This window comes from Haemaphysalis longicornis, unplaced genomic scaffold (genome assembly GCF_048455015.1).
Source record: "Haemaphysalis longicornis isolate Haplotype H1 unplaced genomic scaffold, Haemaphysalis longicornis Haplotype H1 scaffold_1, whole genome shotgun sequence".
Lineage (NCBI taxonomy): Eukaryota > Metazoa > Arthropoda > Arachnida > Ixodida > Ixodidae > Haemaphysalis > Haemaphysalis longicornis.
The window spans coordinates 407,395,239-407,423,049 of NW_027526203.1; the positions used below are offsets into that span (position 1 = coordinate 407,395,239).

The 27,811-nt window shown below is 46.2% G+C and overlaps 1 protein-coding gene and 1 non-coding gene across 2 annotated transcripts in view; one reads left to right on the forward strand and one right to left on the reverse strand.

Moving 5' to 3' along the window:
* LOC144161354 (uncharacterized) overlaps positions 1–27,811 on the forward strand; it is a 151,244-nt gene that overhangs the window by 57,315 nt on the left and 66,118 nt on the right. Inside the window, exons 27-51 of the mRNA XM_077692105.1 lie at positions 1–62; positions 119–242; positions 323–465; positions 533–668; positions 3,433–3,572; positions 5,848–5,971; positions 8,676–8,815; positions 8,916–9,176; positions 9,241–9,352; positions 13,000–13,136; positions 13,574–13,691; positions 13,790–13,926; positions 14,012–14,135; positions 16,786–16,925; positions 17,036–17,159; positions 21,459–21,598; positions 21,670–21,790; positions 23,955–24,094; positions 24,223–24,486; positions 24,566–24,689; positions 24,781–24,920; positions 24,998–25,121; positions 27,233–27,369; positions 27,429–27,549; positions 27,624–27,760. The exon at positions 1–62 is cut by the window's left edge and continues 87 nt beyond it. Coding sequence (XP_077548231.1) covers positions 1–62; positions 119–242; positions 323–465; positions 533–668; positions 3,433–3,572; positions 5,848–5,971; positions 8,676–8,815; positions 8,916–9,176; positions 9,241–9,352; positions 13,000–13,136; positions 13,574–13,691; positions 13,790–13,926; positions 14,012–14,135; positions 16,786–16,925; positions 17,036–17,159; positions 21,459–21,598; positions 21,670–21,790; positions 23,955–24,094; positions 24,223–24,486; positions 24,566–24,689; positions 24,781–24,920; positions 24,998–25,121; positions 27,233–27,369; positions 27,429–27,549; positions 27,624–27,760 — 3,470 coding nt within the window. The remainder of the gene's footprint in view (positions 63–118; positions 243–322; positions 466–532; positions 669–3,432; positions 3,573–5,847; positions 5,972–8,675; positions 8,816–8,915; positions 9,177–9,240; positions 9,353–12,999; positions 13,137–13,573; positions 13,692–13,789; positions 13,927–14,011; positions 14,136–16,785; positions 16,926–17,035; positions 17,160–21,458; positions 21,599–21,669; positions 21,791–23,954; positions 24,095–24,222; positions 24,487–24,565; positions 24,690–24,780; positions 24,921–24,997; positions 25,122–27,232; positions 27,370–27,428; positions 27,550–27,623; positions 27,761–27,811) is intronic.
* Positions 19,736–19,819, reverse strand: Trnal-uaa (transfer RNA leucine (anticodon UAA)). The gene has a single exon. It is a non-coding gene; the product is annotated as a tRNA-Leu (tRNA).

The following is a 27,811-nucleotide window of genomic DNA, read 5'->3' on the forward strand; positions in this document are numbered from 1 at the left end:
GATTGAAGTTGGAGAAAAGTACAGAATTTACGAGGAAGTGTGCAGGACCGACGCTGCAGAAGGTTTGTAGTGTGTTAAAAATATTTCAAACTCCGGCTGACATTACACTTTTTTTCAGTAAAAACGTGTACGAAGGCAGCCGTAGAGGGCATGCTGAAGGAATGCAGAGGAATTATGACCACTATTGTAATTCCTGCGGCAGCGAATAAGTCCGATGTTGTGAACCTAAAAGTTGCCTGCAAGTGAGTGGTGCCACTAGTCCCTCATTTCGTCGCATTTAGCCCGAAAATAACGGAAATGCTTGCTCGTTGTTGCTTCCAAGGTACCTTCGATATTATCACGAATGCGTGGCCAGTCAAAGCAAATTAATTTGCCTGGAAGAAGGAGCAGCTGTTCTTGATTCCATAAAGCAGTCAGTTTCGGAGTACTACAACGCCTACAATTGGACCTGTGATGCCACAAAAGGTGCGTCGACTCACTCCGTGAGATTTTGTTGCCACTCAACTCAGCGTAATTTTTGTAAATTTTTCAGACCTCCCTTCCTGCTCGAAAGAAGCATTCCAGGAACAGTCAAAGGGGTGCTTTGACACATACATAACAAGAATTGTCATTCCACAGACGAAGCAATCATTAGTCCTGAATTACAGCACCATGAAGCTTGCCTGCGCGTAAGTTAATATTCACTTCTACACAGAACCGGGCGTCACCAAATTCCCGTCAATTGATTTTAGCAGTCTTTCCCCGATGGCAACAGGGGAAAGAATGCAAAGCTCAAAATCCAGGGATCCAATCTTCCAGCGTACAGTTGTAGCAATGTCTCCTGCAATCAAAAGATTGAGTCCAAGAGCGAGAACATGTGGCTTCGAATAACAGTTTAAAAGCCGCTCGCATTTCTTTTGTATTCCAATATGTGACGTTTAATCATGTAATTAGTGCTTTCCACTGAATGTTCTGGACTCTTATCATGAACTTCCATTTCTTAATCGAGAATGGCTGCCACATGGGCAATCTGACTGATGCTGGTGACAGCATCCAGAATGTGGAAGTATTCAGCAGAAATCAACTTTTTACTCCTCACCGCAAATCACGCATGGTCACAATCTGGAGCTATACACGAGTCATCCTAACTTTTACAGTGCTTCACTTTTGCCTCCTCGCTTTTAATAGTCAAGCGTGACACCACTTAATTTATCTATTTTTTTGTTTCGTTGGCCTTGCGCCATCAAACCTATAACCATCATCATACAATCCTTAAATGCGTGAGCATCGAATTCCAAATTAAACTGGCGCGGGAGGTTGAATAAATCGTTCAAAAGAGGGAACGAGCGTTCGCTTTGTCAGTGCGTCCATCGATCCGTTCTTCTCTACCGTCGGGAATAAATCGTTTAAGCGTTTCTCTCTTAAAGGGACACTGAAGTGAATTTTTCAAGCTCCTGTTTTTGCTGGCACTGTGTAGACCGGCTCCAATAACACACTTTCCATCATTTATCCGGTAGATAAGGCGGTATGTATTTTATAAAGCCCGAAAGAAGAAAAACTACCATGCGCTGTGTGCGGCGGCCGCACCAAGTAAAGCAGTGATGTGCTATTGTGATTGGACGATGTCCAATATTAGAATTCAAGCCAGTTTCAGTTTCGGTTCTGTGAAACAAGAAGCTTGGCATCCGACGTTATCGTTGACTGGGCATTCTCGATATCTCGTTAATCGGCACACCGCGCTGCTGCCATGTTTTAGGTTGTAAAATGCGTGTGATAAGCATACCAGCACGGCTTCGAATCGTAGCACTCACTAGCTGAGGCGTCCGCACTGCATGAACGCCCTCCGCGTCACCACAGACGCTCAAATGCGATGCGCTTACCCCGCTTACCCCCCCCCCCCCCCCCCCCCCCCTGGAGCTTTCCTGGCTCAATCCTGTATTGTAGGACGCGTGTTCACAGCAGGCCAGGGATCGGCTGATTCAGGACCGTGCCTGCAAGCAGTCGGTGCTGATGTCAACACCGCGCCAACCAGAACTCGCCAGCGCGTCAGTGTCAGCCTGCTCGCGTTCTGCGAACTTGCTCTTGGAGCAATATGAACGTTACAGCGGAGAAATGTATTCATTACACAAAACATTGCCCAAAAAGCAATAAGTCAACTGAAAAAATCGTGCACTCTCGGGTATTCTAAATTGCGACTTGCTAAACAATATGCCTATTGTGCCCCAGACCACTCAATCATAACCCAGCGATGCCAGGGCCGGAGATATAAAGTTATAATGTATAGTCAGTTTACATTTTTATTTAGTTTTAGCAGTTCAAGCAGATTATACGATTATTTCTTGTATAGCACTCGTGCAGTAAGCGTCCCCCAAATTCCCGCAATATCTCATGTCTAGCGACTGCATTTCTTAGACGGAAAAGCGTTCGCAGATGTGTGGTCGGGCTGCTGACTGCTCTGCTAGTTCACCCAGGACAAAGAGGGCTTCCCGCACTCTGGCTTCACACTGAACGATAAGTTTCCCTTGATTTTAATCCGTTTGTGCCGATATTAACTTCGCTGACTCTTACCCCGCCTTCAATTGGCCTTACATTTTCCTACTAGCGCACCAGTCAGCGAAGCGTCGCATGTGCGCTTGTGTGGAGCGACTTGGACTTAGAGCTTGATACAGTCTACAAACTAACAAACTAAAGACAGATTCTTCTTAGGTGCCAACGTGCCGTGGCTTAGTTTCAACTGTGCGAACGAATTGCGACGGCCCACTGGCCGCCGGCAGACTAAACGCTGGGCCGACCGATTCTGCCGGAGGGTCGGCAAGCTGCAGTAGCGCAGTCAAGCCAGGCCATCTTGTTTTGACGTCATACGAAACGTAATAGGAAATCGGCAAGGAGGATGCAGAGAGGAAGAAAGAATTTTCGAATTGATTTTTCTACTGAATAAAGTCGCGTAAACACAGCGACAGTGGTCGAAACGTCACCTAGATACTCCCGACTACAACTTACGCTAGTAATCGCGCAATATCTACAAATGACTTTAGTGTCCCTTCAATGTCCCTTCTCCCTTCCCGTTGCGGTCGCACCGATGTCGAAAGTTCGCGAGGGGCAGATATGAAGGGTATGCTTCTTTGTAAACTCCTTTCGTTGTCTATCTGTAATCCGCTATTCGTTTTCTACTCGTTTTACTGCTATGCCAGTTGTAGGTGCCGTTCTTGGGGGCACGGAGAGGGAAACCGATTTTGGGGTACTCGAAAACTGCACCATACGGGAACAGCACCAACACAAGAACCGGGCCATACGAATTTGGTCGTCTATGCTGTTGTAGCTCCGTGTTCAAGACACAAGGCCTAAACGGATGGGCTAGCGTCACTTAGTCAAGAACACTCGCAGCTTAGAGCGAGCATTCCTGAGGGTACGTTTAACGCCTAGTGCCTTGAAGTATTTACTCTTTTTTTTCAGGGCCGTGCATGAGTATCAACGGTGCGTATTGGAAAAGCTGCTAACAACATGCTCGGAAGAGTACAAGAGAAATGATAGGCTTCTGGAAATATTTACTGACGGAATGTTCGGAATGTACAACTGGACGTGCGCATTTCACAGTAAGTTAAGCTGACCGGATTGCGACTAAGGAGCAATAACGTTTGTTTCATTCAAAAATATGACATTTTTATTTGTATCATGCGCTATTTGGCCCGTTTAAACTTGTTCCGCTTGAATTAGTGCCACCGTTGTGTCTACTATCGTTCCTCCGTGGGTATAAAGTAGCCGTGAAATCTGTACGCTGGAATCATGACTTCACCCTTCGAATTTGTTTGAAAGCCTTCTTCCTGCTTTCTATAGGGATAGCATTACATTCAGGATGACTGTTAATGGCGTCAATCCCCGTATTAATTTCTTTTACTTCTCACTCTTAACAAACGTAGCATTGTGTAGTGTCGGTCCTAAGGCACACCAACCGCCCAAGCGTTTTATGCTGATTTATTTTTTTTTTCTCTTCAGCGTGTACAACAGATTTAAAGTTCTACAAAGCAATGAAATAAAAATGACGGCATGGACTAAAAACGTCGCACAGATTAAAAATCATAAACATACAAAGAGCGGAGTCAATCTATTTACTGAGTGCGGGAAGGCAAGCTACGTAATAGCGCTGAAAAAATTGCAACGGCAAATTTTGTGGTAGCTGTGTGTACGCTTCTCAAATATTGGGGATAAATAAATCCTTTAGGTAGCTTTTTGGCGACGCTGTTTCCGCATTTTATTTATCTTACATACACTGCCAGCCTTCACAAGGCCTTAGGCAGGAGTGGGCATTGGGTACAAGCACAGATTAAACAATATAAAAGACAATGAACAAAAATGCACAATATTCAGCTCAAAATTAATGTTTATCCTTGCCACTTTGGAAGCAAACAAAAATAAACAAGATAGCACACAACGAACAAGAAACTGCACAATCATCCTCACAAAATATTTTTCCATACCATGATTTCACGGGAAAAGACGAGAGATGAAAGCTATGATTTATTCTAAAGTGCAAAAAGAAATGATGGAACAGTCTGGCAGTCAATAATTGGGGCGGGTAGTGCGTTCCAATCGGAAACAGAGCGTGGGAAGAAAGAGTTTTCAAACGCGCTAATCCTGCACGAAAAATATTTAACCTTTTTATCGTGATAGGAGCCCGTGGAGCGTTGGCTAGCTGGTAGAATGTATGAAGTTTTATCTATTCCTGTTTGACCAGTGTAGAGTAGGTAGAAAAATTTCATTCGGTCCCGGTAACGCTTTATTGCAAGGTTTTCAAGTTCTGCAGCTTTTTCTGAAGGGCGCTAATTCTTTCGTCACGAAAGCCTGTACTTTTAGCGGAAATGAAAATCTCTGTTGCAGTGCCAGGGGTAATTTTCTCAATAGTAAGTGTTCGTTTTTTTTACAACAAGCACGCGCAGCAACGAAAGTAGCTAGTTTTAGAGAGAATGCCAGTGTGTGTCACATGTGGGCAAGAGATATACTTTCCGAATACACTTGGGTTTCCTCTACATTAAATGGGATGTCTGGAATGCTCAATGCCAACGTAGCTTAGTTACTTGGCGCAGCGGCGGTTTTCCCACAGGACAGCATTAACGGTTCCAGAGAGTGAGCGGCGCTTCGAAACAAAGCCTGCAGACGCAAGGGAAGCAGCCTGCAAGGTTGGACAGGGCTTTTGTTTCAAGGCGAACGGCCATGGCTTTGGCACGACAGTTGCTCTATACACGGGAACAAGTTAAGAACGGCAATAGCTCATATACGGTATCACTCCGCCGAAGCGACAGACCCGGATGTCAACGGGCGCGCGCGTTTTGAACGGAGATGTTATGAATGCGTGATATCGTCTGCCTTTCCTCGCGTAGTTTGTCTGCCGTCGCTGCAGTACTTTATAAGCATATTAAGTACAGAAAATTATGGAAACGGCTCGTGCCATGTTCAAAATATTCCCTGTAACGCACTACTTGCGGCGCGCGGAGTAACATCCGGCTGCGGGGATCAGGTACAGCGGCAACTTCCGTTGCCGTTCTTAAGTTGTAATCGACTATAGAGGTGGCACGCGTAAAGCAGTGTACCTCGAGGAGATAAGCCTATAGCTGTCGCCATCTTTGTCAGTGGCAAGCTTACTTTGCCACAAGCAAGAACGGCCTCGGCTGCTCGCGTGGGGCATTACGCAAACGGCAGTTACTACTAAATTTCTACGCCATATATGTTTACGCACCCACGGGCAACAACAACAGGTGCAAGTGCTTGTTGACCACAAAGCACGTAAACATACACTAGATGACCGGCCCATGGGCGCTCACTTTGCCAGGATGGTTAGATGTCTCGCTTAACTTTTTCTTCGCCTCATCGCAGGCCCCCAGTGCACGGAGAAAGAGCTGCACCACCAGTTTCAGCAGTGCCACGAAATCGTGGACGCCTACGTGGTGCCGAACATTCAAAATGTGTCGGATTCCGGACAACTCAGAACCGCGTGCATGTAAGATTACTGCTAAAGAAACACACATTCGTGTCTACGCAATAATTTAAAGGGACCCTGCAACACTTTTTTAAACCTTTTTTTGAAATCGTAGATGTTTGCGGAACGTAGTCCCCCAACACACCCACTACTTAGATTAGGGGGTCGCAAAGTACCTCAGCCAAAAATTACTGCTCTATGCCCATCAGATAACTTGGAAACTCGCTCAAAAGATTTTTCTCTCTTACCCGGCCTTGACGTTCTTCGGCGGCCCGAATTACGTCACTGAGGCCATGTAGCGGCTGTTGACCGGTATCCCTTCAGCTGCAGCAATGAACGCTTTTCGATAGCAACTTTGAAAATAAAGCCACGAAAACAAAGCAGAAACGGAAGGCGTATCTGGTGCGACGAGCAAATCACGTAGTGCCGCTCCGCGCTGGCGATAAGTGTAGCTTTCGCAGGGCTTCCAGACGCGAAGGAAAGAGTGAAAGTGTTTAACAAAAGTGTTTCAGGGTCCATTTAGGCCTTGCATGCCTTGTGATGGCTGAAGTTCCATCGACAGGAGCTACAGGGTGCCCGGAAAAATTAGTACCAGTGTAAAGTACAAGTTCTCTTTGATTTGAAACATTTTTTTTTATTCAAAGGAAGAAGCGTCAAATTTTTTTTAATTACCACTCCAGTGTCTTTGAGTGAGATAGTTTTTTTTTATATTTAAATAAATGGAAAAAATGAAAAAAATAGGATAAAGAATATAAAATGTCCTTAAGCGCGCAACAGAAGTGGTTATTTAGCAAAGAACACTGTGTAAATTTTTCTGCAATGCTCCAGGCTGCTCTTTTATCTTGTCGCCATAATCTATAACCTCGAGGGCCCTTGAGTTTACTTACCGTTCAGGTACTAGAGAGTTTAAAGGGCACACAAGTAACAGGACGAATAGCTTTAAGTGAAGTCCAGTGCACGGAGTCAGAGAGCGGTAGCACAGTATTCACACAAAACTCACGGCGTGTTCATGCAGTAAAGATAACCTAGTAGAGTATTGTGTGATGCGGTGCCCCATTGGCTTTCAGCATCTCGGTCAGATGACACCAAGAGCCGTGACTTTTATTACTGCAAGACGCACAGAAGCTTTCCCACTCTAAGAAGTTCCCGTAGTAGGACATCTTCACCACAATACTCCAGAATCACCAGTCGAAGTGGTTTACTGTGCAAATTTGAGGAATAACGGGACCGAGCATTCAATCTGAGCGAAAAATGGCACCTGCGCAAGGACATTGTGCAGTGCAAAACGGCATTCACGTCTTGCGTGTCGTCCCTGAGCATATTTTTTAGTCAAATCACGTGTTGGGATTCATTATCCGCCGAATTTGCATACTGGGTCACTTCAATTGGTCATTCTGGAGCGCTATGGTGAAGACTACCTACGGGACTTCATAGATTGCATGGAATTCTCACTGCTTCGTACTAGTGGGGTGTTATTAATGCTCTTAAATGATGACAAAAAAAAGTTGCACAAAGAGCAGTGTACTGTTTTTATTCAATAACTTGATTTCCTCATGTCAGTGAATGGAGGAGGGAGACTGAAAACGCTGTCAAAGAGGCAGAACCCCAACTGCAGTATCTTTTTCAGGTCCTAGCTTAATTGTCAAGACGAAAGACGAAGGAACGGAAGCGCCTATAAGGAGGAGGGGGCGGCAGCACGAAAAGCTCAAGTGGAGCTCGAGAATGAAGCGCACGCTTTTTTGTAACATACGGCATGAATTCCAGGACCCATAACTAATCCTGCTAGAAAGTCAAATCGCGGGTTAAGCTGATGCCGTTAGTGTCACCTTTGGCGGTATCTTTCGGAACCTCGTCGTTGTCGTCCGCAAGATAAAGTGAGGGTGCCATATCTTGCCTGAAAAATTACTCCTCAGGCTTCTTCTCACTTTAATGACGACAGGGTTTAGGACGTGTTGGGACAGGAGGAATGACGTAAGGAAGGAGCAGAATGACCACTGCTCCATTTTGTTATTTCTTTAATGGCTTTAATGGCTCGTTTTTTAATGGCTTGTAGGAAGCAGTTTATGGCCGATTCACTGGCGACTAACCAACGTGAAGCATAGACAGTCACTAAAAATACTGGCATAGAGAGGACCAATACCGGTTGTAATTCGCTTCTCACTAACATGAGGAGCGGGTGAAGTCGCGGAAGTCGCCTCACCGTCTCCTCAATGCGCACATACCCACACACGGGTACTGGCTAATGGTGATGACAGCAGCCGACAGCAGTCAGAGGGGGTTGATGTTTCCCCACATCGATGACGGTGGTAATATTCGGGCCTCAGTAGCCTGGGCAATATAGATTCGTCTAGTCTAACGGGAGGACTGGGGGAGTCGCGGATACTGATGGCGTGGATGGGAGGATGGGGAAGGCGTGGATACGGGTATATCCACGCCTACCCACTCAGGGGGATTGGCATGTGACGATGACACATGCCCACATGCCCACTCAAGAGCATCGGGCAAAAATGGTCGGCTTCACTTGGCCATCATTTGATCGATGATTAATGTTTCTCCGTGAGCACACTGTGGTACCTAAGGGTCATGCAGTTGGATGCGTTACACCAAGTACTAAATATGTAACGCATAACAATTTAAATACTTGTTAGTTGTGCAGGAGGAATAAAATCCTAAATCTTTCCAAAAAAAAAACTGGTTTCTGCAAAAAAGCACATTCTCTCGCCAGGCACACGAGGAAGTACCAAGAGTGTCTGGTGAAGACTGTAACAACTCTTTGTGGGAGCAATGAGACGTTGAGAGAGGCTGGCTTAAACGAGCTTACGCAAAACAAATTTGGCATGTATAACTGGACCTGCGAAATCAAAGGTATTTACTTTTCTGTAGCTATTCGTTAGCGAATGATTACTTTTGTGACAACAGCTCACAACTGATCGCCATTCCTTGCTTTGCCATGTTCTCGCTTCAGCCGTGTCCTGTATGGAAGACTTCATTTCGGCGCAGATCTGGAACTGCACAGATTACCTTGACAAGTTCGTCCTGCCTTACGCGAAGAAGGGAGCGACTTGGAGCCAGTTGAGAACAGCGTGCAAGGGCCACCACGACTTTCAGAAATGCGTGCTGCAACAAGGTTTTCTATACTGCAAGGATGGCGTGAACGACGCGAAACTCCTCAATGCCGTAACCAACGGCTCATTTTCCTCCTACGCGTGGACGTGTAACACACAAGGTGGGAGCTAGATTTGTCTGAAGACATGGGGCAAACGTTTATCAAAAACTCCTTTGAATTGCAGGAAAAGTGTGCCGCGAAGAGTACCTGGAAAACTGTTCGACCATTATAACGACGGCAGTTTCACCGAACATCAAAGAACCTTTCGAACTGCACAAGCTACGACAAGCATGCAGGTATGAGTCCATTTGCCATTAGTGGACAACAGGCCGACATGTTTCGATTCGAACGGGACGTCTTAGTTATCCATTCCTCTTTTGTCCTCGTCTTGTACAGCATTTGCATATTTAGGGAGAGTGCGACTACAAAATTGTCTAGTCTACGAGGCTCACTGCTCGACGATCAGAATATAGTTGCTTGACAGGCGCTCGCGGTAATGCAAGCGATTTTCTATCTCAGTGAGCACCCCACCAGCTTTGTATAATTGTGAACTCGGTGCTTATCTTCGCACTTGAGAAATAACCCTGCCTATTAAAGCATGTCTAAGCTGCCCTTTAGCGCGAAGCGTAAGAGTGAAGTACTGCCTAAATTGCATATTTTAGCGTGATTGGATTCCGCCGTCTTGGTGTAAGGGTTAAGAAGGCCCTAAATGGGGTGGCGAAGGCTATAAGCACTAGAGCTTTCACCTCTTCCTCGCGCCTCAAAGCGCTGTGGATGCTACGAGCTAATAAGCTCCAGCAAAACAACCTAGACACACTTGTCAGAGCGCTTGTGCTCCGAGGTACGCGCAGCCATCGAATCCGCTCAGTGCTTCAGGAGAAATTGTTGCTGGGCGTGTTGGTTTGGACTGACAACATACTGAGTAGCGCAAAGAAACACACACACAAGAAAGAGGACACGGGACAGGCGCTACACTTCCAACTGTTTATTAGCGAAGATAGCATCGTACATTTATAGCTAAATCCACACAAGCGCAATAGACGTGCCAACAATCGTTATCGAGAGAATTTATCTAAAAACCGCACCTCAGCATTGAACAGTATCACCGAAGTATCACTAATGCTGTGATACTGTTCAATGCTGAGGTGCGGTTTTTAGATAAATTCTCTCGATAACGATTGTTGGCACGTCTATTGCGCATGTGTGGATTTAGCTATCAATGTACGATGCTATCTTCGCTAATAAACAGTTGGAAATGTAGCGCCTGTCCCGTATACTCTTTCTTGTGTGTGTTTCTTTGCGAAACACGGTACGTTCTCAGTCCGCTCAGTGGTCAGTCCGGATTTTTTTATTTTTAGCAGCCGGCGCGCATGCTCCCCCTGCTTTTCGCTTCGGCCACGCTAGCGATGGCAAGTCAGTTCTAGCATAGGGGAAACTAGAATTTTAAGGGGAGGGCTCCTAAAACAGTATGCTCGATCACGACAATAATTCAAGACTTCCACCTACGACTGGCGGCCCGCTTGCGCTTCTTACATGAGGCGAGCAGGACTCTCCGAGGCTGGCTGTCATCGCCGCCGTTGTTCGGTCACTGCTTTATGAAGTCGCGCTGACGACGATCCCCAGCATAATCTTTCACCGCGCTGTCATCCCCTTTCACGTATTTGTAAACTGAGTTTCAGCAATAGCCCAGATCTGGCAGGCGGGACGAGTTTTTAGCTGCTGCGGTGTGCGCCGATTCGTGCGCGGTCCATGTGAACAATGAACGCGGATGGTTGCCGCGGTCTCGTGCGCAGCCTTTCTGCCTCCAGAAGACGCTCCGTGCTCCACAAGACGCTCCACAAGACGCTCCGTGCGTGTCAGCGTTATTCATATCTTGTAAACGACGCGCTATATCAACAAACTCAGCTAAGCTAGTGTGACGGATGGCGACTATCGACATTCGTCCCGACTAAGACACGGAGTGCCGGAGTGTCGCTCGCGTAGACGCCGCCCAAACGGCCGAAACCACCTGCGGCTTCCCCCAGAGCTGGAAGCGCTGATTGGCTCCAGCATTTGATCGAACGCGCCAATAGCCGCGCCCTAGTCTTCAACGCCAGCTGCGTCATAGAGGTTACGCCAGAGGCAGGAAAGCTACGTCAAAGTTCCGTTGAATGGTGGCAAGACTTCACATCTAGCGATAGCGCGCTTGAAATGGCGACCTATTTAGGGCCCCTTTATGTCGTAGAGCCACTGCACACGATATGGCTAGTTTGATTGCCTGCCATGAAGGTTCCATTTGCCCAGAGGTCAATGTAGAACACGTCAGTGCCCGTCAGGTAACGGCGGGTAGCATATGTTCATTTTTCACATGTAACAAACAAAGCAGATTTACAGAAATGTCCGTATGTAGACTTCGACTAGGCCACGCAACACATTCTTGCCTTTTAATGCCACACAATCACCAGTATGCGACAAATCTGAACGGCTCCAGTTCCGATTGCAATTTTCGGGGCTTAACGCGCTGAAGCAACCGTTTTACCGTGCTTCACGTCTTCCCTGAGATAGAAATACATAATTGCACTCCCCTCAATAGCTTTGGACGATGCACAAACATTCACATACATCTTTTAACTTCACTGGCACGTATCAGATTCTTAAATGTCATCTCATACGGCGCCTAACGTCAGGGCTGCTCAGCATTGAGACAGGTCCTCAGGGTTCCTTTTTGTGCCCAGGGAGCATCACTCGCAAAGAATGCCGTGCAGCGCCACTGCGCCTTCCCGCACCAACCATTGTGGACTTCACCTAGTATTACCATTTTAATCAGAGCCCTGTGCGCCCATATATACACCACATTTAGTAGACGCCATGCCAGATACCCTTGCGAACCCACCGTGGTGGTCAGTGGCTAAGGCGTTGTGCTGCTGAGCCCAAGGATGGGGGTTCGGTTCCCGGCCGCGCCGGCCGCATTTCTGATGAGCGAAAAGCAAAAACGCCCGTGTGTTCGAGATTTCGTCGCACGTTAAATATCACCAGGTGGTCAAAATTACTCCGGAGCTCCACTACGGCGCGCCTTCGCCTCTGCAGCGTCGGCGCGTTAAACCCCAAAATCAGATACGCTTGCGTCATAAATACCGTCATACTTGTGCCACTAACTTTGGCACGTGAAGCCCACCTGTGAAGTTGATGTACCATGGAGGCGCACGATCAGCACGGAATCAGTGATCGGCCGTGTGTAAACATTCCTGTCTACGCGGCCACTCTAATAGGCGTGGGTGGTCCAAGCGACCGGTAGTCCATTTTGCAAGCATAGTTGTAATCGTCAAGATTAAGAAAACTAAGCGGGTACACGCAGAATTCCCACTGTAGGGTAAGCGCCAGCCTGTATCGTACCGGCGCCCCACGCTTGTTCTCGTGGAGCGATCGGCACGTCTGCCGACATCCTGTGTATACGACCCTGTAGTCCTTCTACCGCTACCGGTGTGCGTGCGCTCCTAAAGTGACCAGGGAGATAAAGCGGCAGCAGGATTTCGAAGATTGCTCGCTTCGCGGGGTTGCTAAGGGAAGCTAGAGTTAGTCCCCTCAGAAAAGGTAGCGCAGTGGATAGTGCGCAGAATTGCACTGGGCGGAAAGGGGAATAAGCAGCCACTTTGAAAACAAAAATACTTCGTAGTCCGCACCTTTATATAGAATACGCAGTGTAAACTGTCCGCATTTATACGTGTATATTCCGCAGACTGTAGTGGAAAATATACAATATTTCGCGATGCACATTTATTCGCATAATTCCGCTATTTGCCTGGCTCTGTCTGCTCCGTAAGCCGCATAATTTATTAACACGAGAATTGTTTGGTGGGCTTCTAAGGTGCTGCCTTAGGCGAATTCGACGCGCCTGGTTTCGGGACGACGAATGGAGATTTAGCCGAGAGCACCTACACCAGTGAAGCACCTTCTATTCTTGCAGGGGTGTGCACAGTTACCAAGCCTGCGTCAACGAAATGAATACAGTGTGCCCTACTAATGGAATTTATTCAGAGAGCAACATGACAGAAGTCACTCACGAAGTATTTGACGCATACAACTGGACCTGCAACTACGAAGGTAATGAGAATGTTGCAGATATTTCGGAGATTACGTTTTATTATCTGTAACCGCTTCCATAGAACAACTTGTCATCTAAATTAAATTTCGGAAATTTAATTAGCCTAATTCTTAGCGCTCTGACACAAACTTCAGCCGGCAAGCTGTGTGCACTTTATAAAGCAAATAAGGCATTGCGACCATTGTTTAGGGATGGTTACTGCGGTTCGTTGCCCACCATGACGCATCAGTGATACGGCTAACCGTACGTATGTCTATTAATGGGGTTTCCGGGATTTGAACAATACGTACGGTTACGCTCATTTCGCACCGGCTGATGAGTTAGGCTTCCCAGCTAATTTAAGAAGGCCGAAAACCTTATTGGTAAGACGTTCGTATTCATATTATTGTAAGAATTCCCGCAGCCCTCTAAATCACACTTTGATGCTGTTTTTCAGGCTGCACTAACCAGACACTCAAATATGCGCTTGCGAAGTGTGACTCCCTACTTGAGACGTCTGTCAAACCATACGCCCTCAACACCTCAGCGGACAGCATGCTCGACACAGCGTGCAAGTAAGGAAGCACAATCGAATGTGTCCAAATGTGTCAACCAATTGACAAACTGATTCCGGTCAAAACTGACTTTTTTTTATCCACTTATTTTCTCTCAGGAATCTCCACAGATACGAAGACTGCGTTACTGAAGTTCACAAAGGATTTTGTCCCGACAAGCAACTGAACGAGATTGGACTTCTCTCCGACGCGGTTAAAGCTGTGGGACAGTACAACTGGACTTGCATAACTGGATGTAAGCGCTACTCCTATTTATTCAGTTGTTCTCTTTGTGCTGACGCAATCAGGCCAGATAAAAAGAACTTTCTCGTTAATTTCAGCGGACAACTGTACAAACACTAATTTGGAAAAAAACCTTCACCGCTGCGGACAAACCTTGGAAGTCGACGTGATTCCTTACCTGGATCGGATATCAAATATCCAAGTGGCGGAGATCTTGTGCAAGTAAGGTCACTTTCTGAACGCTCGTAACTTAGGCGCTTGAAATTGCACCGCAGGATCCGCTTAGGTTGAATGTCCCCCGACTACTTCTGTTGCCGCATAAACACTGGCGCTCTTGGCTTATCAGTCCCCAGACTCACCATGGACTGTCCGAGACACAATCCAATATTTGTTTTGAGCGTATACTTCTATGGTGAAGAGTCCTAGGCCTATATATGTAACCCGCAAACTATACCCGCTGATGCCGAGACCATAGCCGCCTCTATAACGAAAGTTATAGAGGAGGCTATGCGAAAAATGAAAATCGAAGAGCTCCAGTGTCAAGGACTCTTTCGACTCAAGCGGCATGAGAAGTAAAAAGAATCACCAGCCACCACCTCTGGTTCAGGGGAAAGATATTTTTAAGATGATATAACTGCCTGAAGGAGGAGGAGGAGGAGGAGGAGGAGGAGGTAACTTTATTTGCATTATAATTCTGGACCCATGGCGGTCGGTGGGGTGGATCGCCGGGGACTGGGCTGGCTAATCATACCCTATCACTGCTCATGATTAGGGGAGGGGATGGGGGGAGCTATGGAGTGTGGGAGCACGCCCACATCATGTAATAGCTTGGGAATGGTACTTGCAAATGCCAAGCACATTTTTTAGGCTACGCTAATACCTCAGAGAAAATTTTGAGGTTAAATGCCAAAAACCAACGTTCTTTTATGTTCCTAATTTTCAAATACTTCAAAACCTTTTATGAATCATGAAATAAACAAAGTATAGACGATTAGTGCCACTTTCTCCAGTGCTACTATTGTGACTCGAGGCATCCTGAAAATGGATTCGCAGAGTTTATTAGAAATACTAGTGGCACAGAAAACATAACACATCCTTACGCACGTGTAAGCAGTACACTTGTTGATATATAGTAGTTAGCTTTTGCGATTTTTGATAGAACGTACACCGCCGTTTTCTTCAGGATGTGTGGCGTTTTACGTCACAAAAAGGAAACAAAAAGAGAAAAATGGCAAATGACAGGTTTTGCGTCACTTGTTTATTTCTCAATTTGTTCGCGGCCGAACAAATGCTCAAAAATATTTACAGTCGTCATATTTGTGTTAAAATAGAGAATTCCCTTTAGACTCAATTTAAGAAAAAATTATGGTGGAATGTAGGCTGTTTAAATGAATGGCCGGCGGTGTGTTGAGCGAGAGACGTGACGTGGAGCGCTCATGAAGGGTGCGCCGCAGTGCGGTCTGAAGTGGGGCCGTAATAGGCAACGCGCTAGGTGGTGAGAATTGGGCTTCAACCGCGCCCAGTCTTAAAGGGGCCATGAAGACAAAACACAAGTTTGGTTCATTCGAAAGATTGCCTCGTTAGAATCCTACTGACAACACTTTTACGTAAACTTCACTCGAATAAACTACATAATTAGGAAAAAAGGGGAAATCCATGCGACGCACTAGCTCATTTCCCGCCACAGAACTCAATCATAAGCCCTGCTGTGCATTTGGCTGAGGTCGACAAAAGCAAGCGCAAATTAGGCAGGGCTTATAAGCTTGCCGAACGAGCTATTTGCGCTTAAATGTAGGGCACTTCTTTTTATAGCAGTAAGAATTGTGGGGTGAACAATTAAAGTTACGAACGAACACGCACACACCGAAGCGGTTAGTGCGGCACTTTGCCGGCTGACACCGCTAACACAGCCGTCGTACGCGCTGGACTTGTCTGAACCAACACTGACCAACTGACACAAGCGGCACGGTGGCTTACGTGACCATGTTTGTCGAGTCATAGCTTAAGTTTTAGGAGGAGAGGAGAAGATAGCCTTTATTACATCAGGAAGACACTAAGTCAAGTGGGGGAAGTAGGAGTAGAGGGTGGGATATTCGTAGCTTGGGACATCTTGAAAATAAACCGTACAAGTTGAAGCTGGTTGGCTCCTTACGAAGGCGGAAGAGGCCACGTGGGGTGAGGAGAGCAGGCGCACGGCTCTGAACTGTTCGCGCTAGACCGCTTTCTAGGGAGTAGTGCGTAATTAAAGTCAGCGTGGAGGGTTCCAGTGTTCGCGGGTCGATGTATGAGGAGGAGTCATTTAGAGGAGGGTTGAAGTTTCTGTAACGCGTAAATTTCGGACAGTGCCAAATTAGGTGGAAACAGTTAGTATGAACCATAATAAAAATACGGCAGGTGTACAAGTCCGGCCAGAAAAGCAGTGCGAACGCTGGTACTTCAGCAGTATTCCAGGGCCACCTATGAAAGTGGGCGATAAACAAGATAACCAAAGGGCCGTCTGTGAGATGGTAGCCTCCCTGGTCAGCAGGCCATATTTAGTTAGTGAACTAGTTCACTGTAATTTAGTTTTAAGGCCTTACTCCTAATATGTTATTGTCGACGTCACCAAAACCCACGATATAGGGGGAGATTTGAAATTTGGACTTAAAATATTTATTTTCTCAGTGAATAAAGCATCGTTTGCTTCCGAACACGCTCTTTGGGCCCTATAAAAAACTAAATCTTTTGAATAAAAAAAAACTTGTATTTTGTCTGCATGGCCTCTATTACCAAAATAAATATAAATTCGGAGTGTGTACTGTAGGGGAAGTAAATAATTTCCTTGGTTTCCGAAGCCTGACCTTATCTGTTTTTTTTTTCCTTCGATCCGTAGGCACGTACGCGAGTATCAGATCTGCATCTTGCAAGGAAGCAGAGCTCTGTGTCCTGTGGCGGACGCGCCGGACGTATCCAACCTTAATGAATTAACGTCGGGGATGTACACCAAGTATGAGTGGCTGTGTACGTTTTCTCGTAAGTAGAACATTTCGAAATCTACTCATGTTTCGCAACGTTTGCAAGAAACGTTTTGTTTTTCTTACGCTGCTACAACTCACTAACGAATACTTGTATACTATTTGCAGCCAAAGCGTGCAACACAACCGCTTTTGAAAGCGTGCTGTCCCAGTGCTCAAACGTCATCACCGAAGTCGTAATTCCTAGCGTGAAAATGACAAAAGAACACAGGAAGATACGAGATGCATGCAGGTGCGCAAACTCTTCATTATTTCGCCTAAGAATGCTTGGGCAGAATAAATAGGTTGATCTACAGCTTTCCTCGAACATCGAACTGCTTCAGTCGCATAAAACAACGAGTGGTGACATAACATACATCTTTAATTAAGAAGCCATACGCATTCAGGGGATTGAGAAACGCATCAAACGTACTTCGGGACGTTATTGTGTCAGAAAACAAAGCATAATGCCGTGCTTGCCAATGCCACTATTTTCAAAGATGCGAGACCATGATAACATAAAAAGCCACCAGCGGTCAGTTATTTGTGTGGTGGTAGGGCGGGGAAAAAACGGGAGAGGAATGGAGCGTCTTCATGCAGCTTCTATATGAGCCCAACTCCGTGCTTTCTGACTGAGGAGTTGAATCCATGAAGGCAGCTAGCTGGCTAAATTACCATTATCAATATTTTGTGAGTTCCCATGGCAATATTGGGCACCTTGGGCAATGCGGCTGACAGCAGATGTGAATAAATACAACATCATTAATAATAAATGCAGCATAAAATAAGCCAGTTGACGCACGCTAGCACCCTGGTTACTTGTACTACAAATACGCCACCAAGAACACTTTGTTGGTACGATTAGACGAGCTAACCAAGCCATCGTGAGATACCCGCTGTACAGCCGGTAAAAGGCTTGTCTATAACACAGCTTTCGTACTCTCAGCCCTGTCCTGCCCCGCCGGAGCGGGATTTGAATAAAACTACTGCGGAATTCTGAAGTCTTAGCCCTTCGCTTTTGCCTCCGACATGTTTGGAACGAGTACGTTTCGGCAGTTTTCGGATGTGGCTGGTTGAAGTTGAAATCGCTGTTACAGACAAGCGTTTTACCGACTGTACACGTAGAGCATGCGTTCTACTAACTTATGCGCGTCGTTACGTAAGCCCCAGGCGGATGAGTGACCGCGCTACCGTATAGGCGCTCTGTTATTGGTTACCGGTTCGCAACTTAAGGCCGCGGGCTGTTATTGAGCGATAATGATAGAAGATGCCCTGTTAAGATAGGTGAATACTTTGAATCTGTGGAATGATGCGGTGGCGCCAGAAACGTGTGGTTATTGCCAGGTTAGTGTTTCCCTAGACAGGTTTAATTGGAAAGAAGCTCAGTAGCCCGACAAAAAATTTTTTAAACATTTTCAAGACTTTAATGCCCGGCGAAAGACGATTTAAGGGCGTTTCACGTAAGAAGCTGCTCACAGTGAGGCCCGTTTTACGGACCCGCGCTTGCACACCGACCTTCTTCCCTACTTCACCTGCGTGTATTAAATTTCATTTTTATGCCTTTGAAGGAGTATTTTCACGCTATCTATTTCAATCCAGTTCAAAATTAAAGCACTATGTATCTTAACAAAGCGCAAGGAATGTCAGAAACATCGTGGAAACAAATCTAGACAAAATACAAGGCACATAATAAAATTAACCGCTCAATAATTTTGCTTGCCGACATATCACCGTTACGTTGTCGGTTGAAATTAAATGAAACACTATACGATGTCATTACTGGACGTTGGCTTTTGGTTTTCCTAGGCATTTTATTGGTTGTGCTTATGTCAAGCCTAGTCCTCTGTGAAGCTTTGTCTCTGCACTCAAGCTTTTCTCTGAAGCTGGTCACATTAAAAATAGCATCCTGAATGGGAGAGACAGTTTTCATCCATAATAAAACAACGCGGTAACACGCATTGTACAAATTTCATATCGACCAACGCAACATGCTGTTCATACACTTTCAAACGGTCTACATCTCTGACTCTGACTTTTTTTTTTTTTTTTTTTTCAAATGCAGCTCTGCATCACCTTTCATGCCAAATACCGCCTCTGATTAGTACCCACTGCATGTGGTTCCTCTAAGCAGCGATTTCTCCCAAGATCCCTCGCCTGTCCAATTTCCGATTTGTATTGCGGTTTGCATTTTTTTTGTCATATAAGGCAGCATCGGGTCTTCCTTGAAAGGGAGCCGTGCAGCAGCAATGCTCGCGGCAAATATCGTGTACAGCAGCGACGGGATCCGTCCCAGCCGCTGAGGCTCTCCCGAATCCCTGCAAAGAGCAAAGCTCAAGCACAAGCTGACGCCAGCGCAGCTAGGATCACCACCTTTCCCCCTACTCCCTCTGCAAGGCTTTGGGCGCTGGTCCTGGACAGCCCCTTACTCGAAGACCAGCTCCTGTTGGTCGGCAGAGTGGTCCGGGCCACTCGAATTTCCCGAAGTCAGAGTTGGGGCCTCCTCTCCCCTACCGCTCTTGCCCTGTTTCAAAGACCACTAAATTGCGTTCCACCACCACCACCTCCTCCTCCTCCTCCTCCTCCTTCCCCTTCCCCTTCCCCTTCACCCCCCTACCCGGGCCCTAACGCAATTTTTTTTTCTGACGTGTCCCTGCACGAATGTTATTTTAGTTGAAGAAGCTTCCTTTGAATGTGTGAAACCAAAAATAGCGGGAATTAAAAAAAAAAAACACAGCCTTTAGCGCATTGTTCATAACTCGTTTGACGTCTTCAGTGCATCAAATAGTTCTGCCTTTTATCAGTAAAATTGCCGAAGAAAAAAAATCAGGATGCCAGAAGTGGGGTTCGAACCCACGCCCTCGTTCGAGGACCAGAGCTTAAATCTGGCGCCTTAGACCACTCGGCCATCCTGGCACGAATGTCGATCGTTTAATGTTGTGAACACACGACTCCGCTAGGGACATAAGGACGTACGGTGTCGCCACCTTCCTAAATCCAGAGTAATGAAGACCAGTCTCTTCGCCGCGTTTACAGCGAAGCTGTAGTCTGCTGGTGGGGAGTTTTCGTGTCACGAACGGGAGAAAAAAAAAAAGCTGACGATTACGATACTTTCAAATGCGTAATTTGAGCGCAGCTATTCAGCTGTTTTGACTGTGCAAAATATGTTAAGGCAAATAATTTCATGCAGACATATATGTATGGTTACAGACCCCTTTTATGGTTACAGACTCCTTTACTGCAGCGGCAGACCCAGCATTTCCTTCGTCTCAGGAAGTGGTCGCGTCGTCGTTGAACGAACGACGGCACGTGCTACTCTGGCGTTATCGCGCAGCGCGTCGTCATCGCCGAACTCTCTCGGGCGGCTTCGACATGCCGCCCTCTCCCGCAGGACTTTCGCCATACTTGCCTAAAAAAGTCAACGTCCGTAAGGCAGGCGTATTTTAGGCGCGTGTCCTTTCTGCAGCGTCGACCCTTTGTCACAGAGTTCCGAATGGGTATGATCATTTTACGAGTTTTATCGTCGTACATGAATTTCGTATTTTCTTGGTCGAAATTTCGATCCTGCGAGATAAAAATTTCCAGTTGAGAGCGGCAGTGAAAAGCCTGAAAAATCGCGCCAAGGACAGCTGGGCCTTCATCCGTCCCTCCGTCACAAAATTTTCCGGCAGATTTCTACTCGTCCGTTTCTCCAACGACCCTGCACCTCACTAGTGACCCATTCCCCTACCGGCGGTTCATCTTCAGTGATCGCCCTCTAGACTGATCATTGTACACCTCTATTCGTGATTAAACGCCGCCTCCCGCGATTTTTAAAGCGGGAGCCTTCTTAGCGCAACCGATGGCGCCCTGTCAAAAAACTAATGTATTTCCCCATAGTCTGGTTGGCCGACCGAAAAGCTCTCATAAAAAAAAAACATAAAAATGTCCTAGGGCCTCCATATTTTGACACAAGACGTCTTAAATTTCTCCTGGAAAAATGTCTTCCCAGCAATGCAGTTGTGTTTAGAGGTGAAGCCGACTTTCAAGGTATCTGTGAGGGTGTCGTATTTGTAAGCTGGCTTTCCCACGTTGCCAGTTCCGCAGTGAAGCATGGCCGTCTACGCAGGGAGTATGATTACACAAAACAGCTCTGTGTTATCGAAATCATCCCGAAACAAATTAAATGACAATTACCCGCTAAGACGACTCTACATGCATGAAATCGGGCTTCTATTGTGTAAAAACGATTGTCTGAAAATCGCGAAAAAAAAGAACGGTTCTGGATAAGACAACTTTATCTCATAAATCACGTACCAGTATGCATTTAAATCGTTCGTAGATGCGTTTACTTAGTGCGCGAAAAATTGTTGCTTTCGTGCTTCCTTTAACTTTTTTTTTTTTTGAAAGGATGGCAGATTTTTTTTTTTAATGCTTGCAAAACTGCGTAGCCCGGTGGTTCAGACTCGCGCGATTAGCTGTCAGCATTTTTTACTCTTTATGGCGTTCTCTGCGGCAGGGTACTTTCGTTGGGTTTTGTTGACGTTGTTCCTTACGCTATGTTTCTGCTTGACAGTGGGCACAAGAGGTTCCGAGCGTGCATCCTGGAGCTGGGACGGAACGCATGCCCGCACACGGACTTCAGGAACGAAAGCACGGTCGACAACCTGACGCGAGGACTGTTCACCAAGTACTCCTGGACCTGCGAGGAGCAAGGTATCGCGCCAAAATTCATTCCGCTGAGACTGGCAGTGACTTTCGTGGGCTTTTTTTTTTTTGCTTTACAGAAAAGCTGTGCACTAACGAAGAATCCAAGGCTGCTCTGGAAGAATGCTCTGGCATCATTAGCGCGAAGATACTGCAGAACATCAACGTTCAGAGCCGTGTGCAGCTTCGAAATTCCTGCGAGTAAGCCGATGTTGTCCTCTTTTGGAAAGCGTAAAGATTCCCAAGTGTTCGCTGGGCTTGAAGCTTTCCAGACTAATCAATTTTTAAAAGAAAAAACTTCAAATTATCAACCAAGTATTGTATACAACGTCAACCGAATATCGAATGTCTGTTTACGCCTGGAAAAATATTAAGCTGAACAGAAACGCCAGCGAAAAAGAAACAATGAGCGACACACCTTCGAAAGTAGACAACGCCAATCAAGGGCGAACGGCGAACGTCGGTGACATAGCTGACAAACCAGTTTGACCACACTAACACCCAGTTTTCATGGCACTTTTTAACTACCCAAATTGCGTCTAGTCTTGGTAGCGTACTGTTATCTGTGCCAGAATTTAGGGTTTAATTACCCGTTCTAAAATATTGCGCTGGACACGCAAAAAAACACCGCAGCTGGTACAAGGACAGGAGTAAGACGTGACGCAAGCGAGCGCTGGGTCAACAGGTTGTTTCAAACGTACTACCATGTATAAGAGCGGCAACGACAAAATTTTGATTAGTCAAGTTTCAGAAGTGTGTGCGTAAAAAATCGAGCTCTTTCTTTCAGAGTGCAATAGAGGGTGAGCTCACACATGCAGGGCCCAGTCTGTTGATCAGATCCTCGTCAATTTTATCGCGTGTGACAAAGTCGACAACTTTTTTTCTAAAAACATCCGTTTTGTCGAAAAGAGGCGGGCATCCACGCGTAGAAGGGGGGTGAGCCAGAACGCCATCGCGCAAATTCTGTTCAAGAGCGTTTGTTACGTTAACATGTTATCTTCACCTGCTGTTCAAGCATCTTGCAATCTACCCTACGTCAGACGCCATCACGCAAATTCTGTACAAGAGCGTTTACGTTAACATGTTCCGTCCACCTACCGTTCAAGCATCTTGCAATCAATACTACGTACTGTTTCACACAACTCAGTGGCATTTTGTGCATAACACCTACCAGCATTCAACGCACGCCCTGTTATGTTTTTTACGACAGTTTCGTTCAGGCCTCTGGACCACTCATTCTGCAAATCTTCAGAAGCTTATTTGTGTGCAGAAATTGAGTGACAACTTGTGCATGTATAAACAACGGCAACCAATTGCCTGCTCCCCGCAGTTCCTGCGCGTGCCTAAGCCTTCGCGTGCGCTCTTTCGAGTATTCCCTTGGTAATTGAGGCGAGAATAAACGTGGAGGCAATCGCTCCTCCTGGCGTTTCGGTTCCGTGCACTTGGTTCACACTGCACGCAAATAAAAAAAACACAGCGACGTATCTAAATACGTGCACAGCATTACCTCCTGCCAACCTTGCTGAAATGATGGTAGCGCGTTAAGAAGATAATCGATGAGACGATGATGGGCTCACACAATGTAGGGCCGAAAAAGCGTAAAGTCGACATTGAATAAAGGTTAGCTCAGTGCCTGTGCGCGTCACGTCTTACTATTGTCCTTTTGTTCTTGTTCCAGCTGCGCTGTTCTTTTTTTTTTCGGTGATGTCCTTACGACACGCCCAAATAGCCACCTGTGATTACATACGCCAAATGGGCTTCCATCACGCTTCAATAGAAGCCCATACTATTTTTTCTTCTGTGTCGTGATGAGCAGCTCACTGAGAACACAATTTTGTATATTAGCTGATAGAAAAAGTTTTTAGACGAACAATCAGGGTTCACATTTCTATATGGGGTTAAGTCCGAGCCAGCTGAAGAGTTGAAAATATTGAATAAAAAATTATCTCATCCAGCACAAACGAAATTGTATTTGTTATCTACAATATACTCTCACAGTTTAAGAAATGATTGATTGATTGTGCGTTTTAACGCGCCGACGCTACGCAGGCGATGAGGCGCGCCGTAGTGGAGGATTAATTTTGACCACCAAGTGATCTTTAACGTGCGCCGAAATCTCGAACACACGGACGTTCTTGCTTTTCGCCTCCATCAGAAAAGCGGCAGCCGCGACCGGGAATCGAACCCGCGTCCTCGTGTTCAGCAGCACAACGTCTTAGCCACTGAGCCACCGCGGCTTTTCCACTTTAAGAAATGAACACATACCTGAGCGCTGGTCATCGTTTTGGTTTTTGTGACTTTCACGAATTGTAAAATATCGCGGCTGCTCTACCTTCAACACTTTGTGTACATTTTTTTTTCGCAGAGGCGTCAAAGAATACGTAAAATGCGTAAATCGGACAATGAGTGCAAAGTGCCCAACTGACCTGCGTCTAGGAAGAATATCCTTGTCTAATATAACCCAGGAAGTGGAAACAAGATACAGCTGGACATGTTCTATAAAAGGTGAGAAATCTCCTTCAGGCGTCACTCCGCCATTACCGCTATTACTTCTCTGTTAGTGATAGTGTGTATATTATGACTCTTTATAAGAACGAAATTCGGACTTGATCCATCCGCAATCACTTTTTCAGCCTTGAACTGCACCACGCAGAACGCAAAACGGGTAGTAGACAACTGCGGCCACATACTGGAGGATTCCGTCTTGCCTGAAGCTCGAGCCTCTGTGTTTGACATGAAGCTGCCCCTCGCATGCAAAGCAACGATGCTTTACCAAAGCTGTATAGTCAACGAAGGTAAAAAGATATGCCCGCACGATGACATGGAAGACGGTAACGTGTTGGCAGACATCACCGGAGGCAATTTCAGCAAGTACAACTGGACCTGTTCTGCAGACCGTGAGTTATCGTTTTCCTTCACGCGTTCGCGATATCCGCTGTTGCGCGCGTGGCTATAACATTCACTGTTCCTCAACAGTTGCAAACTGCTCCGTCACAAACTTTGCCGCAATACGGAATAAATGTCAAAAGCTTCTGGACCTGAAAGTAGTTCCGAACATTCGGCTTCCGACATCTAAGGAGACCATGGACGTGGCTTGCGTGTAAGTGCTGGTTAGACAAAGCAGGGGGAAGAGATGTTACTTCGTGGGTGTGCTGGTTCCGTGCCAGTAACTGAGCCACTCACTCTCCCAGGTATGTGACAAAATATCAGGACTGCATGGCGCGCCGGTCTTATGAAATCTGCCCTCTTGAAAGAACAGTTACCCGAGAGTGGCTGCAGAATGCAACAGACGGCTTGTTCAGTAAATATTTCTGGGTGTGCGAGCCTCAAAGTAAGAGCGACTTTAGAGCGTTACGAACATATCGGTGCCCCGTAATCGTCATTAATTCAAATTATTCCCGCTTTCAGAGATTTCCTGCACAGTGGAGAAACTTGCTGAGGTAATTGACAGCTGTGAAGACCACATTCACAGCTATGTGATCCCCTACTCTGCGAACCACACGGACAAAAGATCTATGAAGTTCGCTTGTCAGTGAGTAAAGCTTCAATAACAACTGAATTCAAATGGCGATTTAACGTGCCGCAAATATACCCTGGGCTATGAGGTGCGTCGCAGTGGAGCGTCATGGATTAACTTTGACCACCCGCGGATCTTCAACGTTCGCCGCACAATCTACACGAGGGCGTTTTCGCTTTTCGCACCCATCAGAAAAATTTATTGTCAGGAACGATTTCACACTGAACAGCTTCGATCACCTGGTTACTCCATAGTACCGTGAACCTTCCTAGACAAAAACGGCTTGCGAAAGCCCTAACGTTAGCTTTAGATGTGGGAATGTAAGGTTCGGTGAATTAGGTACATACTTATCTTTGGGAGGGAAGATTGTTAACGGGATTAATGTGAAAGCGTCAGCTGACTCGGTTGATCAAAATTCCGTCATCCTCTTTCGTCATAACCAAAACATGGCCCACAAAAATGTTCACGGCGCGCAGAGAATAAAAGTAGAGTAATTGAGTTAAAAAGAAAATTGGGCAAATTTGAGTCCGGTTGGGAATCTAACTCAGGACCTCCGGAAGGCGCCTAGACAGCTCGATAGCTCTAGGGAACTCAAGGCAGGCCTAGTCAATGCGTTGTTGCCTTCGACTTGGAAACATGTATTAAAGACACGTACTGAGGTCCACAAGAGTAATTTGAGCGATCTATTACACAAGTAGCAATTAGACATGTAGCAAAGTAGGCTTCAGCAAAACGTCTTATTTCTTTAGCGATGTGAACGCGGGCATTTGCCGGCCCGATATTAAGCCTGACGTTAGGCTTTGAGCTCCATCATCGTCAACCACTACCCGCAACTCAATGTAGAATGTGTTTGACGTTGCTCGGTGCGTCGTAAGGCTTAAAGTTACAGCCTATGTGACATTAAACCTACATACAGACCCAACAAGGGCCACTGGACGATTATTCCGAATGACGATTATTGACGATTATTCCGAGCGTAAACGTGAATTCTGCACGCGCCGCGCCAAGATTCGCCCTGACGCCGCTGCCCCTTTCAGCGGCGCAGTAGTAATAACAGAACCAGGGCGTTATAATGGCACCTACAATGCCGGCATATTCGCTCGACAATCGGGCACTAACACTTTCGTATTTACATCATAAGAAATGCCTAGCTATCTTCGTAATTTTTAATTCGTAACCATAACTCACGCATTACTGGGTTAAGTGTGTGAAAAAATCGACGTCCCCAGAGTAGCGAGAACCTCTCATCACAATTCACATTGGCTGCTACGGTCTAAGGATATAACCACTCAGGTGGATTGGCCAGTGACGATGACAACATTTGTCAGAGGATCATGGCCGATTCAACAATTCCTATGTTCCTGCGTACGAGGATAGCGGTGGCCTGACGCCCCCATTGGATAGGCGACGGCCCTACGTAAGTCCGAACGGTACGCACTTTCAGGTCAGACGTCGTCAACCAGTACACACAGCCCGAAATACAATACGTGTGACGTTGCTTGGCACGGAATTAGCCTAAAAATTGTCACATTACGTTAAGACTGAATATAGACCTCACAACATACCCACTCAGGTAGATTGGCCATCGACTATAAATGCAGCCATAAGAAGCTCACGGCGTACTGCCTAATTTCCTATCGTCTGCGACGTCAACAAACCTATAGAACAATCGCACATACCTACCTAGTAGATGGGCCAATGACGATGAAAGCAGCTGTGATAAGCTCACCACCAGTTCCGCACTTCTAACCCAGGTAAATCGGCCAGCGACGCTGTCAGCAGCCGTGAGAGGCCGATTCACCAATTCTGATAGGCAAGATACCCAGTCACACATCTGCTGTCCCAATTCAACGAGATGTGATGTTTACACATTCACACATCATAAGAGAAATCGTAGGTGCCACCGTAACTTTTTCTAGTTCGCTTTTGAAGCCATTTCCGCTTCGCTCAGGCGTTGCGCTGATAGGAAGTAATGGGTAAATACGAAACGTGCTCCTTAACAAAGGTTGTTCCAGATTATCCGAGAGCCTTTTATCCCTACAGCACGTTTTGCAGTCGATAATTCACGCTTGGTCCCTGTTGCATTAGTTATTATACACACGCTAACCACTCCGCCTGCTTTACAGGGGAAACAAGAAATACCAAGACTGCATCATCTACCACAGCAATTCCCTCTGCCCGGAAGTCGTGTTCGACGCAGATTTGTTAAACAAGGTCACAAAAAATATGTTCACCAAATACAACTGGACCTGTTCGGAAAACGGTAAGGTGGACTCATTAGACTTGCGCACAGTCCTGCCAACACAGAATCGTATGTTGCAGGTACGCACTGTTCTTTCAAGGCCATGTCCAGCGGAATTGAACAATGTTCTTCCATAATCTCATCTCAAGTCATTCCATTGCTCGACGAGTCGAATGATGAGGTGCTTCCGGCCGCTTGCAGGTAAGTGAATCACGCAAAAGTGCATTGTTTTTCTGAGAAATATACTGTGTATTCTCGCTTTTGCATCTACCCAGTGGTGTTCGCCGATACCAAGAATGTGTAGTTAAAGCTGTCCATACAGTTTGCTTCGAAGATTCCATTCTCAAGGCCTTGAACTTCGACAACGTCACGGATGGTCTTTATAGTGAATACAACTGGACCTGCGAAGGCCGTAAGCACAGCTTCCTTTTGGTCATTGCCACTAAAGCACCGAAAAAGAAAA